This window comes from Mus musculus, chromosome 3 (genome assembly GCF_000001635.26).
Source record: "Mus musculus strain C57BL/6J chromosome 3, GRCm38.p6 C57BL/6J".
Classification (NCBI taxonomy): Eukaryota; Metazoa; Chordata; class Mammalia; order Rodentia; family Muridae; genus Mus; species Mus musculus.
This window is the reverse complement of record NC_000069.6, coordinates 40,884,687-40,903,858: the sequence shown is the minus strand read 5'-3', so window position 1 is coordinate 40,903,858 and position 19,172 is coordinate 40,884,687. Positions and strand designations below refer to the sequence as shown.

Below are 19,172 nucleotides of genomic sequence, written 5' to 3'. Positions count from 1 at the left end.
AGTGCTGGGATTAAAGGCATGTGTCACCACTGTCCGGTTCAGATTAAAGTTTAACCGTACAGATATATGAAACATGAAAATTGTCAACTCACTATGTAACTGAGGCTATCCCTGCACTCCTGATCCTCTATCTCTGCCTCCCAAGCTCTAGGTTATAGGTAAGAACTAAACCCAGCTTTGCTTTGTTCTGCTCTTTTTGAGATAATATCTAGCTCTGTGATCCAAGACTGTTGGTAGCGTGAGATTGGCCTCAAATTTTTGGCATTCCTTTTGTTTCAGCTCTCCAAATATTAGAATTTCAGGTGTGCAACATTCCTGGATGCCTTCAAGTTTTTCTTTGTAGTATACAGTGTAACCCACAATCAACTGAACTGGTACTTTCCTTTCTTCTTAGAACTGGACCAGCAAAGCAAGTCTTCACAGTGTTTCACAGTTCTCAGAACCGGGAATCTTTACTAGATACTGTTACTCCTTAGGCTACCACAAAAATCTTGTCAAGCCCACAGCTTTGCACTAAGCCTCCTTCTACCCACACTTTCCAGTCATAGACAGCCCTAGGTGTATAGTTGCAGTGTCTGAACCACACACAATCTTACAATCAGAATTACTTTTGTGAAGACCTTGTTCTCCAAACAAATATTACACTGCTGGCAGCTAGCTGCTGTAACCAATGAATTTTTGTTTCAAAACAACCTATCTGTACTTCCTTTGGCCTTAAAAGTTTTCATTTGTAACTTGATATGCCATGTTTGGTTGTTGGGAAGTCTGCCCTTTTCTGAAGAGAAAAGAAGTAGATAGGGCTGGGGGAAGGAAGCATGGCCCCTGACAGAGAGGCTGCATTCGGGATACAATAAACGAGAGACAAATAAATAAAAAAAAAATGTTTTCACTTGTCTCAGTCTCCTTAGATGTATCTATCACAGTACATACATCCCGGATTGTAATCACCTGCATAATCCCAAGTAAATTTATATCTTTAAAGAGTGTCTCTGTTGTGAAATGGAAAGAAGCAACACTTCTAATGTGAAATCGGTCATTTAAATTTCCTATAAAATGCATCCAGCCTAAATGTATAAAACAAACTTCATGGTAATACCTTGAACTTCACTTCTGAAAATATGGGTTGTATTTAACAAATCTCTTGTTTAAGTATTCAGTTGACATCCATTTTCTTTTGCAAAATCCACCATTTCTTCCAACCACTATTTATAATATATTTTGCTTTCCCAGTATTACACACAAAGACTGCTGGGTCAATTTTAGCCTGCCTAGGACACTCAAGTACTTGATAAAGGCCAAGGTGGCTTTGTGACGCAGTTAGAGCTAGGGGAAAGCTGAGGCGCGCGCTCTACCAGCCCTCTTCCACCGCGGCCGTGGGAATGGACACATCTTTTTCCCACGTGCGAAAAGCCAGCCGGCCATGACAACGAACACATCCACCACCACAACCGCAACTGTGGCACGCTCTATCTCCTCCTTTACGGACCCTCATCATTTCCCCTCTCACAACCACATTATAAGGATGGCCTCGGCCAGTCAAGGGCATTTTGATGCTTACGAGGCACTGGATCTTACAGAATTTGCCAAAAAACAGCCTTGGTGGCGCAAGCTTTTCGGGCAGGAGAGTCGGTCTGCAGGTGAGAAGTACAGTGTGGCAACCCAGCTCCTTATTGGAGGTGTCACTGGCTGGTGCACTGGCTTCATATTCCAGAAAGTTGGAAAGCTGGCTGCCACAGCAGTGGGAGGGGGCTTTTTTCTCCTCCAGCTTGCAAACCACACTGGCTACATCAAAGTTGACTGGAGTCGAGTAGAGAAGGACATGAAAAAGGCCAAGGAGCAGCTGACAATTCGGAAGAGCGCCCAAATACCAACTGAAGTCAAGAGCAAAGCTGAGGAGGTGGTGTGCTTTGTGAAGAAGAATGTTTTAGTAACTGGAGGATTTTTTGGAGGCTTTCTGCTCGGTATGGCATCCTAAGGGTATCGCTTCACTTCCACTGTTCACCAGCCTCAACACTCCATCGTAGGAAACTCCAGACTCTTCTTCCTCTTCAGGCCCTCCTCTCTGTTGTAAATCTGAACCGATTCCATAGGCATCTTGCCCATGCAAATTTACACAGGCTCTCCCATGGCCTTGACAAGCAAAGTGGGAAGCATGTTTTCCATCTGGAGGCCAACAAGAATGGTCCTTTTCCCGTATGTAAAATCTGTCCTAAAACATGTTTTAAGATCGGTCCCTTACAGTTGAGCTCGAAGAGGGATGCACAATTACCTTACTATGCTCTTCATGGGAAGGAACTGAATATATCTGTCTTTGAGCACGGGAAGAAAGAAAACCCAGTTTTGGGAGTACCATGCACTAGCCAGCTATTTTAGGGGGACAGTCTCCTTACAGAATTTTACAAGTAAACTGATTGATGCCTTCTTTTCTTCTTGACAGCTATCCCAGTAATATAATGATAGTAGTTATCTTAGTTAAGAACTCAGAAGTATGTCACTTCAAAAACGGCCATAACATAAATACTACGACCTATTTCTTGGGTCCCTTTTTAGGGGGGTGGTTGGGGTGCGCCTAGGGCCTTGCTCATACTAGGCAACGGCTACTCCAAAGCTATACTCTTAGCTTTTTGGGTTCTTTATATTTTGAGAGAAGATCCTACTAAATTGCTCAGGCTGGCCTAGTACTGACATCCTCCTGTATCAGCTTCCTGAAGAGGTGGGATTACAGGCCCAAGCCACCAGGAACAACTGCCCCAGGACCTTAAAAAATAACTGAAGAACACATCGCTGAGTCTACTTTGCCCCTTCTCAACATTCTCATTTGCCTTTTCCTTCAGGAATAAGTTGCAAGAACCTACATAGTTTGGTTTCCTGCATCAGGACCTCATCTTCTTCAATCAAATATCAGCTGGGTGAAATTTTCTTCTAGAAGCTTCAGTGGAGAAGAATCTGCTTTCGGGCTCATAGGTTTGGGGTACAATTTATATACATGCAACTACAGGAGTTATTCATATTTGGTCCTTTGTCAGCAAAGGACAAGCTCAGCACTGGGATGCTATCCGAAGTTCTTCATTTCACACTGACTGTGCTCTCCATATAAGTAAAAAAACTACAGACTTCTTTTCTTCATGGCCAGGTGGAGAGAGAGAGAAAGAGAAAGAGAAAAAGACTACCCCCTGGGAGTCCAACACCTCTGCAGAAAGGGCAAGTGGGTAAATGTAATCAATGTTTCCATTTTATGTTGATTAGAAAGAAAAATCATGGCGCCTGCCCAAACTCAACACTGTCAGCGCCAGAACACAATGACACTAAGAACAACCTTGGAAGCTATATACTACATGGGAAGAAGAAACTAACTGTACTTCTCAGCCTTTGAGTATAGATTTACACTTTATTACCAGGTATAAATCTTCATATTTCCACCAGTAGGGGAAAAAAGGACCCACACAAATTCAAAATAACAAAAAACCATACTAAAACCACAGACTTCATAGACCTAAGGAACCACTTATTTATAAGCCAACTGGCTCTTTGCAGTTTGTTTAAATCATATATATATTCTTCCAATTCACTTAAAACTGTTACTTAAAACTAACACTTCCCTGCAGAGTAAATTTGTCAATTAGCACTTTGTATTTCAGTTATTAAAGAAATGGTAAACGGAAATTGGCTTTTATGGTTTTCTTTTTGAAACAGGATCTCGTAATTACGGCTGACCATAAACTTCCAATCATTACCTCTACTCATGCAACTGGAAGATCTTTTTAAAATGTTCTCATCTCCATATCTCCACTATATACATTTTCTACTGAAACAATTATTTTTCTTTTTCCTTTTAGATAGGGTCTTACCATCTAGCCCTAGGTGGCCTGGGAACTCACAGTAATCTGCCCCCTGAGTGCTGGGATTAATGATATATTAATGTATACAAAATTGAACTTTTAAAAACATTTTAATTTTTTATTACATATTTTCTTCATTTACATTTCAAATGCCATCCCAAAAGTTCCCTATACCCTCCCCCCACCCTGCTCTCCTACCTACCCTCTCCCACTTCTTCGCCCTGGCATTCCCCCGTATTGGGGCATATAAAGTTTGCAAGACCAAGGGGGCTCTCTTCCCAATGATGGCCGACTAGGACATCTTCTGCTACATATGCAGCTAGAGACACGAGCTCTGGGGGTACTGGATAGTTCATATTGTTGTTCCACCTATAGGGTTGCAGACCCCTTCAGCTCCTTGGGTACTTTCTCTAGCTCCTCCACTGGGGGCCCTGTGATCCATCCAATAGCTGATTGTGAGCATCCACTTCTGTATTTGCCAGGCACTGGCATAGCCTCACATGAGACAGCTATATCAGGGCCCTTTCAGCAAAATCTTGCTGGCATATGCAATAGTGTCTGGGTTTGGTGGCTGACTATGGGATGGATCCCCAGAATCACTTAACTCAGTGTATCCTTTACCCTGTTAACAGAAATCTACGGCTGGTGAGAAGGCTCAGTAATTAAAAGTATTGGCACCATGACTGATACTTCTTTGATCCCTAGGACATACATGTTTGGAAGGAGAGAACTGACTTCTGTAAATTGTCTTTTGGCCTCCACTTGCACACCACAACATGTGTTTATATACAAAAACACACAAGTTAAAAATGTTTCATACTCCCAAATGAGCTCGGGTCTTTGGATATATGGGGTAGGATGGAGATACATTTTACAGAAATACAATTCTAAATGACGAACAGTTATGGTTTGGATCTGAAATGTTCTCTGAGTATTCTAAAGATTTGCTGCTCAGTGTACAGGGAAGTGGTACAACCTTATGAAATGGTTTAGTTCCTGGGTATGTGTGCTTGAGGTATATCAAGAGCCTGGGTCCCTTTCTACTCTGTCTTTTTATCTCTCTCCTTCCCAGTCCATGACTGGAAAGGAGGCTCTCTGCCATAAGTTCCATGTCATGATGTTCTTCCTTGCTACAGGTCTAACAGCAAAGCCATCAAATGAACACTAACTCGGAAACAATGAGCTCAGATAACCTTTTCCTGGTAGTTTGAATGAGAATGGCCCAATAGGCTCATATATTTGAATACTTGGTTCATAGTTGGTAGAACTATTGGGAAGATTAGGGGCATGCATAGCCTTGTTGGAGGTGTCACTGGGGGTGGGCTGTGGGGTTCCAAACACCATCCCCAGTTAGTTTTCTTTGACTCATAATTGTTGATCAGAATGTGAGCTCTTAGGTACTGCCCCAGCACCATACCTACCTGCTGCCACATTCTCACCACAATGGTCACTGACTCACCTTCTGAAACTAGACCCTCCAAATAAACTTCTAGAAGTTGCCTTGGTCATGGTGTTTCTATTACAATAGAAAAGTGTTTAATGTGTTTTTCAGTTTAGGTTGTTTTTTGAGGTATTTTGTCACAGAGACAGGAAGCTAACATTGATTTAAATTATTTTACTACTTAGATCTTTCTGTGATGGTTCATAAACTTATTACTCATATTTTTGTATGTATTTACTTATTAAATTGCAGAGCAGTTGCATACTATAATAAAGGTCTTGTCTTCCTCAAGTATACTAGGATCTACATTCACCTTTGGAATATCACGTATCATGACACTAAGTCAATTATATGTAAGAAAACAAACAAAACCCAAATAATCTTCAACAAGAAACAGTGTACTAGTCAAGAGCTATTGCAAGCTATTTTCTTTTTTGGTTCTTCAGGCAAATATTTCTACATAGCCCTGGCTGTCCTGGAACTCACTATGTAGACCATTCTGCACTGAAACTCGCAGAGATCTATCTTTGGCCCATGTGTGCTAGGATTAAAGGCAAATGCCAACATGCCCAGAGCACTTTTTAAAAAGTATATTAATTTCTGCATGTGTAATAAAGTACCTAATGACAATGAAATTTCAATTATTTTGCAATGAACAATATTCATTACATACCAAATTGTCCACTCCTTTGTTATTTAACCCAGCACTGCAAAATTTCCCACATCACTTTGCTTTTCTATGTAATAGACCACTTCAAGCCTAGAGGTAGCATATTTCCTTGCTATATTTACCTACTATCAAGTATCTCACAGGTAAAAAACAGAGATAACAAATCAAACACATATAGGGCTTATTATGTATTTGGTTTTGAAATTTGGTATTATACAGATATGCTAAAATCCAATTTCAGTCTCAGAGCAGTATAAAATGATTTCTGAATGTCTAAATGATATAGTTCTTTCTTTTTATAGTGTATTTGTGTATGTGTGTATGCTGCATGTATGTAGGTTTACATGACAGTTATATACATCACTCGCATGGTAGTAGGGTCATAGACACAAGTATCAGTGACCAGTCTTTTTACAAAAGTGTTGGTTCCTTCGACTCAGATCCTCCTGCTTGTATAAAAAGTGCTCTTACTTATTGAGCCATTTCCACATCCTCTAAAAAAAAGTCTTTCTAGGCAGAGCTGGCTATGATCAGGATATCCAGAACTATGAATCTTCTGAGTTGGGATAAAGACATCAGTTTACATTAAAGTGCCATCTGGAGCTATTCCAGGCACTAAAAGCCCTCAGGTCAAGCAAGACACCAGTGAGATCCTGCAGAAATACCAGCCCCTTTTGAAGTACCAATGGATACAACGGCCATCTGTGTTTTTAAATAGCAAGTGTGCAGAGAAGAAACAAAGTGGAACAAAAATAGAAGTGCCATCACAGTGCCAAGGAATAGAATGTCTTTCCTAGAAATGAGTTTTATTGCTAGCATGGCACTCACAATCTACTAATATTACTCCATCTAGTACTTTTTAATCTCCTATTACTTTGATATCTAAGTATTTAAACAAACATTACTTTTTCTTGCTAGACTTTTGTTTGTTTGTTTGTTTGTTTTTGAGACTGGGATTCTCTGTGTAGTCCTGGCTTGCCTTCAAGTCATAGAGAGTAGCCTACCTCTGCTTCGCAAGTGTGCCACCACTGCCTGGCTCTTCCTAGACTTTTATGTATGTGATCTCAAAGGCATAAGTAAATTTCAAAATTGTCATTGTGGTGAGAAACCCATTTCTGCAATCTGTCCTCTGACCTCCTCGTATCCTCTGTAGCGTATGTGTACTGCAAAATAGATTGTAAAAATGTAATATTTTTTAATCTACCATGTGTGCCAACTTCCCTCTTGCCCCCGCAAGAGACATAATTTTCATTTTTTAAATGTATATTTGCCTGCGTGTATGTATGCATGCATGTTCCTAGTGCTTATTGAGGTCTAAAGAGGGCATTAGATTCCTCAGAATTAGATGACGAGTTACCATATGGAAATTGAATTTTGATCCTCTGCAAGAGCCATAAGTGCTTTTAAGGTCTGGATCATCTTCTCCAGCCCATGTCACACATTAAAATCTCTCTAGCACTCTCTCTCTCTCTCTCTCTCTCCCTGTTTCTTTCTCTCTCACACATACACACACACACACACCAGCTATCCTTAGGCTACTGATTTAATTGCTTTTATACTGAAGAAGAGTAGGAAAATAAGTAGGAAATATGTAACTATTCTAAAAAATCATTGACGAAAACCCAACATGGGGTTGGATGTATAGCTCAGTTGATAACTTTCCTGTTAAGCACTTGAAAGGCTTAGTTGAATCCCTAGCATTACCAAAAGAGAAAAGGGGGTAGAGTGGGGGGACAAATAGCCAACAAGTCCCCAATTTTTGGGTAATACATTTGGAAAGGTTTAATCTCTTCAACTTTGGCTCTTTTTTCTTGGTGTACTATTTAAAAACAAACAAAAATATAAAACAAAACAAAACAAACAAAAACCACTGTTGTCCTCCCCCATGTTGCTTTGATTGCTACCTTTGATATGTTTCTGAATTTATTTAGACTTTAGGACTTGTCTGTGTACTCACCAAATATGTTTTTGTTGTCTGAAGTCATCACTTGGAGACAGTAATGGAAAGACCCGAGTTTCCCCACTTAGCTGTGTGACCTTGAGTGAGCCACCTCAACTGGAAAGTAGAAAACTATACTTGGCCTAATACAGAGCAACAAATTATTTCATTTAAATAAACACTAAATACTTGCTTTGCTTTTCATATTAGGAAATATGAGAAGATATTCTTGATATTCTGTTTACAGGAAACCTGGTGGTAAACAGCACAGGTTTTGTTGTCAGAGGAGTCCTGTTTCTTGAATTCAAGCTACTGTTGGTTAGCTCTGTAGCCCTCCGCCATCTTCCTATTCTCTCTGCCTTTCACTTCTTTGTCTACTTGAGTCAATCTCTCTCCTCTTTAGAAAACCATTGTAGGGATGAAAGAGGGCCTGAATAAGAATAAGATTTCTTTCAACATACACCACATTCTACTTGATGGAATGCTAGTTAAAATTTTCTTCCTCTATTATATAAGAGTCTCAAATTGTGTCACTGTCCAGGGATTAGAAATGACAACCATAACATAGGAAGAATATCGAGGTTAAAAAAAGGACTTTATTTTCTACCCATCTTTAGTCTTGGAACCAATAACGAGAATCTCCTTGTTTCTGTTACTATAGATATATGTGCAGGACTGAATACAATGAAGTATCTAATAATCAGGATTGGATTCAAAGATAATTAACAGAAGACATTTCAAGTTTAACAGTTCTCTAGTAGAATATGCCTGATTGGCTGCACATGAGATGATCACAAATGAAAGATCAAAGGAGAGCAGATGGGAATACCACACAACAGAGAGCTCCTGAGGCAGGACAAATGCTAAGCGCTCAAGGAGTTCAAGAATTGAGACTGGGTCCCAACTCTGAGAGATTCCAGGTAACTTATCTCGACCTCAGGTCTTGATCAGATAGATAAGTATCTGCTTTACCCGTGTCCTAGGAGAGATGTGATCCAATGAAATCACATGACAATCTTATCTAGAGTTAAGAAAACATTACTTTAGGAGACACACGATGACTTCTAGCAGCAATTAGCTGACAAGTCCAATGGCAGGGACAGAGACTAGGAAGTCAACAGTATCTGAGTCTGTTGAGTGTTTATGTTCCTGGTGCTGAAAGCAGCGGGTTGGAGCTAAGCAGGCTTTGCCTAGGGGCTGGCTTTTTGCAAAGTTAAGGTTCTGGGGCCCGGAACCAGCGAGGTTGTAGCCTCCTCAGACCCGACCTTCAGTCCCCTCAAGTGAGGAGCCGGTGGGGGCATCAGTGTCTGGCTGCCATCAGCCGCGACCCCCAAGTCTCTTAGGAGCGGAGTCAGGGGTATAACAGCGGCTGCCTACCATCAGCCTCATCCTCAGTCCCTTTCAGGTGAGGCGCTGATGGCCAGCAGGGTTGGGCCACAGGGGTCCCCAACGCCCTCCCTCGAACCAGGGAACCGCTGCCTTCCTGTCGCCTTGCACGTACGCAGACGACAGAGGCTGTTACTTACAGGCCGCTCGCCGAGGCACACCTGAAGGGGAACTCGCCAAGCCTCTGGCCACCACCGCTCTCCACGCTTAAGGCACCGGACTTTCGCCTCAGCTCGGACAGCAGAGAGCTGAATCTGCTCAGGTACAAAACAGCAGGCGAGCTGCCAGCCAGCCTGACAGGGAGGACGTCCTCGGGGCGGGGCGTGGCGTCCGCGGGACACGCCCCCAGAGGCCGGCTCTGGCCTTGCTCCACCTCTTCCGGCCTGCTCTCTGTTTGCCACCACCGCCTCCTGCAGGGCCCACACGCTTCACACTTCCCTTAGGCTGCCGGTCCGCTTCCGGCCTCGCGGCGCGCACGCGCACTCATAGGAGTGTTTTGACAGCTCCGGGCCTGGAGAAGGAGCAGGTGTCGCGAGAGTGGGCAGCGCGCCGCCTAGCGAGAGCTGGAATTATGGCGAACCTGGGAAGTGAGGCTGAGCGGGAGCCCCTCTTGGGCCCGGGATCACCGGAAAGCAGGTGAGCAGGCGGGTGGGACTAGCTGGGAACAGTGAGTCCACTGTCCGGACCCGAAACCCGGCTGCACATGCGCATGCCCAGCAACGCCTTCGGAGCTGCTTAGGACAGGCTCCGGGATAATCGCGTGTACTTGGGAATAGAGGAGAATCTTGGTGCTTGGAGAACTTGTGTACCTAACAAAGCTGGGCAGGGGGATGCTTCACAAAGGTCACAGCAGTTTCACATTGTAGCCCTTGTGCTGTGTGTCTTAAGCATCTGCCTGAATCCTGTTATGGTAATTCCTTCCTCCTTGAGAATTTCTTTTTCTTCACTATTTTTCCTGTTTTGTATGAAAAAACCTAAGCTGCCTCTTTTACAGCAGACACTGCATTCTGTTGACCCTGTGTAGCTGTCCACTGTCACAAAAGCCCCAAATGGTGGTTTTAACCGACACTCAAGAGCTAAACTTGAGTTAGACTTTTCCTAACCTAATAACTTCTTCATATTTTGCAAATAAACCCACTTAAAATGACTCACACTTTGCTCAGTATCACAGGTCCAAAATAAACACACCTTTAAGCGTTTCATTAGTATTTTCATCCTTGTAATTCTCATTTTGATCCTTATTCATGAGCACTAATTTAGAAAAGTTGGGCTTGTCTTACTGTAGCAATATGTATTTTTACCTTTACGAAGCAGTAAGTATTATTTCATCGAGTCTTTTGTTTGAAGCGCAGTGTGTGTTTTATTAGGTTCATCTTTTGAGGGGGAACAGGTGGCACATGCATCATGGTTTGTACAGAGGCCAGAGGATGGATTACAATTTTATGTTTCTTGATTTTATCTTGAGGTGATTAAAATGAGTAGCAGTGTTGACATTTGTTTTAAAAGAGCTGCATCCCCCAGGCCTGTTGAGACCTTCGAAGCTGTTGGCTTCTGCCCTGCTTTTTGCTGTGCAGCCATCCTTTTGGAGTTCTTAAGCTCTGTAGTTGTCCTGCCTATTCCACGCCTAGAAGAGACCATCCCTCTTCTCCCTTTTGAAATCTGTCAGCAACCCTCATTTATGTTACCTGCAACTCCTGCCAACAACTTTTTTTCTTCCAGGCTTGTTATTTGCCGGGACCCTGAAGTTATTTTTACTTACTGTAATTTTGTGCTTCTGATGTACAGGCTCTGCCAGGCTAGAGCTCCCTGTTAGTCACATGCATAGGGCTGTGGCATTTCCATTTCCTAGCCTTCTTTGTGCTGCTTGCTTTTCTTCTGTTGTATTTCATGTCAGGCCTGTGTTTTCCAGAAAGAGCGTGGGATCCTTGAGTCATAGATGTACAGCTAACCATAGAAATATGATTTTGATTGAAATAAGCTTAAACACATTTTCTCTTACTTTTCTCTCCCTTTTAAATAAGTGATTGTGTTAGGCTTCATCTATAGGTGAAGATGGACAGATGTTCCTGTCCATGAAGAGTTCATTAGATTGAACTCTATGTTCTGTGTTTAGCATTTTAAAAATTAAAAGGAAACATTTTCAGAACAATTCAACAAGTATTCTGTTTTTAAAATCATAAGTTGATTCCCTAGTTATGACTAACTGCAGGGTTTGCTCACTTGTACTTTACTGTACAAAGTTCAGTATAGTAAGCCAGCAGCCCTTATCAAACAAGATTGACTAATCAGGATTTATTGATGTAATTGGCTTAGATCCTTCTTTTCTTGAGTGTCTAGTGCTCTCAACTGACTTCCTTTATGAATTTTATTTAATAGAGCAGAGGCCGACACTTTTTCTGTAATAGACCCATTGGTGTATAGTTTAGGTTTGTTGGTTCAGGCCCAAAGGCAAAGTCATGGATAGCATAGATACTTAGAAGAGAAAATCTGCAGATCATACTAAATGAGTGCATTGTTTAGTCAGTAGGTTGGTCTATTGAGGAGAAACTTGGTCTTTGAAGTTAGTCTTTTGTCATCTGGTAACAACTATTCACCTGTAAACCAGTTTTATCTATCAAGCTAAAGACTGGTGGTGTCTGGATTTGACCTAAAGATTATAGATTGCTAGCCTTACCTTAGGTTTTTTTGAAATACTACAGACACTTCAAATTCTTATTTCAGTATTTGTCAATAAAAGAAATATTACTGCACCCTCTGTCCTTACATGTCTGCACTACCTCCCTCCTCTCTTCCCTCACTCCCTTCCTTTCTTCCTTCCTTTCAAGTAAGTTCTCACTTTGGAGCCCAGGCTGGCTCACAGCTCAGTCTGGTAGAGGCTGGCCTTGAACTTAGGGTCTTCCTGCTTTCCCTCCTTCGTAGTGCAATAACAGTAATAGGCAGGTGCTAGTATGCTTGTCTTACAGTGCAGACCTTTTATTTCTGTCATATGTCTGCAGTTATATTCAGTACTGCTCTCTCCAGATGCTCACCCTTCTTGCTCTCCAGTTCTGAGTCTGACTGTTCTGCCTTTCTGTAGTGAGACCAGAGCGAATTTTGAAAGTGCAGTGCTGCTCTGCCCCAGACTCTGTACAAAAACACACACTGAATCATATTGTTTTACCCAGGTGTTCAGTTCATGCCAGTGTATTATGTATTTTTCTTGGATTTTAAGTCATATATTTGTTAAACATTCTGCCATCTGGAGCTGTGGTTATCAAAATATTAGAACACCATGGTTTTACTTGAGAGAGAATTCCATCAGGAAAATGAATGCCAGGATACAGCAGAACTAGTAGATAGAAGGTAAACGTTAAACAAATCCCCTTGGAAAGATGTACAGCATTTTTTGTTTGTTTGTTTGTTTGTTTGCTTGCTTGTTTAGACAGGGTCTCACTATGTGTGTGGAGCCGCACTCACATTTGCCATTACAAGATGGCGCTGACAGCTGTGTTCTAAGTAGTAAATAATCTGCACATGTGCAGGGGCAGTTTTCCTGCCATGTGCTCTGCCTTTCTCGTGACGACAACTGGGCCGATGGGCTGCAGCCAATCAGGGAGTGACACGTCCTAGGAGGAGGATAATTCTCCTTAAAAGGGACAGGGTTCTGGCACTCCCTCTCTTCGCTTCTTCGCCTCTTCTTCTCTTCGCCTCTTCGTCTCTTTCTCTTCATCTTTTCCTCTGCTCTCTCTCTCTTCCTCTCTGCCTCTCTCTGCCGCGCTCTTCCTCTCTTGCTCCTGAGTAAGCAATAAAGCTTTGCCTCGTCTTTCCTGGCCGGTCGCAAACGCGTGCAAGAACTATGTATCCCTGGCTGGCCTGGAGCTACTATGTACCTTCAAACTTACAGAGATCCTGCTGTCTCTGCCACCTAAGTGCTGGGATGAAAGGCATGCGCCATGACACCCAGGTTCAGTTTTTCTTCTTACACCCCTGTAAAGCAGAAGTCTGTAAAGCTCAGCCTCAGCCATCTAACATGTGTGTCATCAAAATAAAAAATGTATGCTAATTCAGTAAATCAACATCCATATTCTGTTATTCCTTCTAAATTAAAAAAAACATAATAAAAATTTATTACTTTAAAAGATTTCAAATACATACAAAGATTGAAATAATCTACCTAATGCTAATATCTTTCCAATTAGTTTTTCCCCAGAAGTCAGATGTCTTTATACACACACACATCTATTGCTAAAGTAAAGTAAGTTTCAGATATTACGAATATGTTATTGCAGTCTGCCTTTTCCAAGAACAAATACTTCCCTTACACAACTCCACCAATATAATTAGAAACAACAATTAAGGAGTATTATACAATTTATACTCTGTATCCACTCTAATAATGCAATGAACACACATACATACTCATACAAGCCAGTTACCGTTCCTGTGTTGGTTCCATCCTGTTTTGAACTCTAGTTTAGAACTGTCCCAGCACTTGGGAGGCAGAGGCAGGCAAATCTTTGTAAGTCTGAGGTCAACCTGGTCAACATATCGATTCCCAGGACAGCAGGACTACCTAGAGAGGTCCCGTATCACAAAACAAAGCAAACTTTTACTGGTCCTATGTTTGCTCATGTAAGAGTTGACTACTAGGTCTGGGTCAGTATACCTAAGGGCTATCTCACAATCTAGCTCCATGGACTGTTTCTTAGTCACAGGACTGTCACATAACTAATACTGAGAAATGCTAATATATTCCCTGAGAAGTGCAGGCTGCCAGGTCCCCATGATGGAGAATGTCAGACTGAATGTCGTGCACAGATACACATGAAGGCAAAACACTCATGCACATAAAAGTAAATTTAAAAACAAAAACAAACAAAAAAAAAAACCTAGAGGCAAAGTCTTGCTGTCTGTTCATCCCAGGCTGGTGAGGAGCTTGCCATCTTCTTAGCATCTTGACCGTTTTTTTTTTTTCTCCCCAGAGTGTCTTGGATCCCAGGCTTACCTTGAAGTTCCTATATAGCCCGAGAGATGACCTTTAATTCCTGACCCCTTGTCTAATGTTGAGACACCTGTTATGCCTCAGTTACTTAAGTGCTAGGATTATGGGTTTGGCAAGAAAAGCTTGTTTTTGTTTCTTTTGTGAGACAAGTTCTCACTTTATAGTCCCGGGTATCCTGAATCCACTACATACCACTGAACATGTAACTGCCTTTTGGCCAGGAAAGATTTTTTTCTTTTAACTAGGGTCTCACTATGTAGCTGTGGCTGTCCTGAAACTCCCTGAAGCCCAGAGCTCCACCTGCCTCTGTTTCCTGAGTGCTAGTGCCACTACTACCCTGATCCTTCTTATAGAGTGATTATGTGTTTCATTTCTAATCATCAGAGATTAATAATGGGTCTCTAAAAGTATAATACTAGCAAAGTATTAAATTGATACAAGAATCTATATTCTGAGATTCAATGATGCATGCTTTTCCCAGTATGTAATTAACTGCAATGGTATACATTAAATTCAAGTATGTTGATTTTGTAATACATGTTTATCTTTTTCAGATATTTTATATCACGATTAAAAGGTCTGTGTGTAGGTCACTATATTATATCTTCAGTGCTTTAAGTACTCAGAATGTATCAGTAATGGGGGCTGGAAAGATGGCTTAGTGGTTGTAGGAGATTGCTCCTCAGCTTGATGACCTTAACTTTGATTCTTGGATCTACTGGGTAGAGAAAACTGACTCTCAGTTTATCCTTTGACCTCCACATACATGCTACAGCACTCAAACACAAATGTAAAAAATAAAACATGAGTAAATATAATAAAAACGAAACACACAAATATCAGTAATGAAATATCCTTGGCAAATAGTACATCTAAACATGTTTCTTCTTCCCTGCCATTTCTTGGTGGTTTGTTTGAGATAGGGTTTGTCTGTGTAGCCCTGGCTGCTCTGGAACTTGATCTAGGCTGCCCTACAACTCACAGAGAATCACGTGCCTCTGCCTCTCGAGTGCTGGGATCAAAAGGCATGTGCTACTACCAGCCTCCTTCTGACAATTCTAAGTCGTTACATTTGAAAAAAGAAAGCTTTTCAATGATGATTAAATTTGACAACATCACAGTCTATTTTATAAAATATTCTGGGACCACAGACATCATGATAACAGAACTTTACTGAGGGAAGAGGATTTAGACTCCAGCCTGGCATAGAACCATTTCTTAACAAATAATAGTGGTAACAGAAACAAATCAACCAATCCCTTTCTCCAAAAATCAACCAATCCCTTTCTCCAAAAGAAAATCCTCCCAAATGCTGAGATTACAGAGTTGGGCCAGTATTCCCAGAAATAAAGCTAAACATTTAAGAGTAGGCCTTCCATAATTTCTGACTAGATTTGCCTAACATTTAGAATGGACAATAGTGCTGGGCTGTAACTGGGTGGTAGAGTACTTACCTAGAATTTGAGGTTCCCCTATCACTACAGAAAAGTAAAACAAACAAACAAAAAAGGGCAACATTGACAAATAGTGTAAGAGTTTTTCCATTATAGTATTGAGTGGGGAAACCTATCAGAAATCAGGACTTTGCCTCTGAAGTATGGCATCCTCAAGTAAGTTAGTTCATATTACTTCCCTTGAGATGGTGTTCCAGCTCCCTCGCTTCCTTGCAGTGAAGTGCTCTTTCAAACAGTACAGACAATTTCCCTCTGACAAAGTGGCCTTTCTTGCACTCATGTGTGCTGTGAGAGGACAGAGACAAATTCTTTGCCCTTGCTAGATCAAGCATAGTCAGGGACTATAATTACCTCGTTGTTTCTATTTTGTTATTAGAATTTATTATTATTCCGATAACTAACATTTTACTGCTTGATAAAATAAGCATTGTGTATATAAATTGTCAGGTTTAGAATATCTTAAAAAAATCTTTGCTGTATTTCCAAAAGCTATGGCTCCAATAGTGATTACATCGTTATAATGCAAGTAAACATGTCTGCCTCTTTGCAGGTTTTTCTATTGTGATAATGTCCATCTGGCCATATCTTCAAAAGGTTTGTGCACTTCACTCTGTTTTTGAACTAATAGTAGAGGTAACTCTAATATTATTGAGCGTTGTCTAAAGAGTGTCTTTAGTATTTTGTAGTTTGATCTGTTTAGAATAACTTAGAGTAATAATTACTCAATGGCAGTATAAGTTGGTCATATGCTTTATTGTACAGACAGAAACATTTGAAGCAGAAAGGGTGCTGGGCCAAGAAGCAGACAACTGCCTGGAGAGTAGCAGACAGAGTAAAGCTGTGGTTACCAACTTACTCAGTTGTCCCTGAGTCACTACCTTGTTGCATCCTCCCGAGGGAAGAGCAGCTCAAGAAGACAAGTGGATTCTTAAAGTGTACAGATCATATTTCTGAGGAATAGTTTCACGTTTTCCTGTGGAATTAATTTGGGTTTTCAGGAAAGCTGGTGTAAAGTATAGCCAATGTGGCTCTCTTGATATTCCTGGGAGATTGGTTTTCAGGTCCCCCAAAAGTATACCAAAATGTGTGGATGTGAAAGTCTGTTACATAAAGTGATGTAGTGTGGGAAGCCACATGTGCCGTTGCAGGGTGGCGCTGGCTACCACTGGCCACCACACGTAAGTTTGGGTAGACACCCAATGTGTACATATGCAGTAGAGTTTTTTTGCCAAGATGAGGTTTTGAGTATTAACCAATCAGATGAGAGACATGCAAATGAGGTATGTTAACCAATCAGATGTGAGACATGCAAATGAGATAGTAAGCATAACCAATCCAGGTGTGAGACACGCCTCTCCTAGGCCTATATAAGCAGCACCAGTTCTGGGCTTGGGGGTCTTTTCGCCTCTGCAATCAAGCTCTCTCAATAAATGTGTGCAGAAGGATCCTGGTGTGGCATCTGCTTTGCTGGTGAATCGGGCTTGCACAAGAAGTGGTGCCAAAACCTGGGATGAGACATCTTCAGGCACGAGCGAAGACCCCCTGCTACAGGGAGGATTCAGAACTATATCGCGGGGAAGGAGTGGCTAATGAAGTGTTCCCGCAAGACAGACTGCTCAGAAGGATTCGAATGTGTGGATTCAGAACAATTCAGCTGGGGAATGGTGGTACTGGTAAGTATAAAGAAATTAATGTGAGTCTCTGAGAGGCATGCTTTCATACGAAATAGATCCGATAATTGTCGCTGGGGTTGTGCTGCTTGCTATCTTTCTTGCCTTGATTTTATGCCATTGCCTTAATTGTCATTGCCCTGGGCACGAGTGTATCTGCTGGGAATAATTTCACGTAGATAACACTTTAGTCCAGGACGATCATGGGTACTGGCCAGTATATGCCCTTAGTAGGGCCGGTGCAAGCCTTGCTTAAAGAAAGAGGTTTAAAGATTTCGGAAAGCACAGTGAGCGGGTTTTTGAAAGAAATAGACAGACTCACTCTTTGGTTTGCCCCTATTGGGTGCTGACGCTTCTTAGTTGGGAAAAGTTGGGAAAAGATATAGCAAGAGAGGAAGCAGACGGGAAAGTAAAAGCAGGAACAAGGCCGTTATGGAAATTAATTAAGGCTTGTATCCAGGACATGAAATGTGAGCTAGCTGTTAAGGAAGCGCCGCGACTTTTATAGGAGCAACAGGAAAGTATGTCAGAAACAGAGAGATATGAAAAAGAAGGCACGCACAGAAAAATAAGTAAAGGATGAGAAATAAAAGGAGAAAAGGAAAAGAAGCCAAAATGTAAAGATACAAAACATAGTATAAAAGATAAAGAACAGAAAATTAAGTCAATTTACCCTTCTCTTGAGGACTTTGAGTTGTTAGAATTATCTAGCTCAGAGGATTCGGAATTATCAGCAGGGGAGGAGGAAGATTTGGAGGAGGCTGCTGTGGAGTATGAGGCAGAAAGATCTGGTCCAATAGGGAGGACTTTCGGTGCTCCCCCACCTCCTCCGCCTTATACAGATAAGAAAGCAATTGGCAATGGCCATCTTTTTGCACTCCTAGAGGGTTGTGAAAAATATGTCAGGCTTTTCCTGTTTTTCAGGATCAAGCTCAACAGCGATATTATGAGCCAATATCCATAAGGAAGTGAAAGAGCAGAGTCAGTAAGGACCTATGGAGTCAATGCCTCATTTACTCAGTCCCAAATTGATAGACTGGCTCACAATGCCATGACTCCTTTTGATTGGATGAGTGTGGTAAAGGCATGTCTTAAGATGGAACAGTATCTAGATTGGAAGTCTATATGGCATGATCTGTGTTTGAGTCAGGCCCGTGCTAATGCTACTGCAGGGCAACAAGCATGGAGCTTTGAAATGCTTACAGGTCAGGGTATATGGACAAACAATCAATTAGCATACCCAGTGCAGGTCTATCTATGATCAAATCAATCAGGCAGCGGTGAAAGCTTGGAAAGCATTGCCTAATTGAGGAGAGGTATCTGGTAACTTGACAAAAATTATTCAGGGAATTAATGAGCTGTTCTCTGAATTTGTGGCTCGCATGATGGAAGCGACAGGATGCATATTTGGTGATTCTGAGGCCGCAATACCATTAATTGAACAATGTACCAACGAATGCAGAAATGCTATCACGCCATGGAAAGGGAAAGGACTACGAGCATGGATGAAAGCCTGTAGAGAAATCGGAGGACCCCTTTCAAATGCAGGGCTGGCTGCCGCAGTTTTGATGGCGCAAACAGAAGAAATAACCTGCTATAATTGTGGACAAACAGGTCATAGGCAAAAGCAGTGTACAAAGAGTAGAAAGAGTAGGTTTGAAAAGAAAGTACCAGGTATTTGCCCAAAATGTGGGAAAGGAAGACATTGGGCAAATGAATGTAGATCAGTCAGAGATATAAAAGGAAGGCCAATACCTCAGTTTAAAGTGCAACAGCCATAAAACGGAGTGAG

The 19,172-nt window shown here is 41.6% G+C and overlaps 2 protein-coding genes and 1 long non-coding RNA gene across 12 annotated transcripts in view; 2 read left to right on the top strand and 1 right to left on the bottom strand.

The window, feature by feature from the left end:
- Positions 1-19,172, bottom strand: part of Abhd18 (abhydrolase domain containing 18) — a 67,044-nt gene that overhangs the window by 34,280 nt on the left and 13,592 nt on the right. For 5 of the 10 annotated variants that reach the window (NR_165084.1, NM_001377110.1, NM_026622.4 and 2 more), the window contains exon 1: positions 9,416-9,600. The exons of 3 other annotated variants lie outside the window; for them this stretch is intronic. The gene's annotated coding sequence lies outside the window, so the exon portion shown is untranslated. Of the gene's footprint in view, positions 1-9,415; positions 9,601-19,172 lie in introns of those variants that run through there. 2 more of the 10 variants (XM_017319592.2, XM_006500779.3) reach the window with 2 other exon arrangements.
- On the top strand, positions 1,358-3,663 carry 1700034I23Rik (RIKEN cDNA 1700034I23 gene). Its single transcript, NM_028494.3, has one exon. It carries the CDS (start codon positions 1,421-1,423, stop codon positions 1,973-1,975), a length of 555 nt encoding a protein of 184 aa, NP_082770.1. The 5' UTR covers positions 1,358-1,420; the 3' UTR covers positions 1,976-3,663.
- 6430590A07Rik (RIKEN cDNA 6430590A07 gene) lies at positions 9,755-18,002 on the top strand. The gene is made up of 3 exons (NR_166482.1): positions 9,755-9,911; positions 16,261-16,304; positions 17,151-18,002. It is a non-coding gene; the product is annotated as an RIKEN cDNA 6430590A07 gene (long non-coding RNA).

Bases quoted from the DNA above. Each gene is read 5' to 3' on its own strand.
- 1700034I23Rik (NM_028494.3), top strand. From the start codon at position 1,421: ATGACAACGAACACATCCACCACCACAACCGCAACTGTGGCACGCTCT.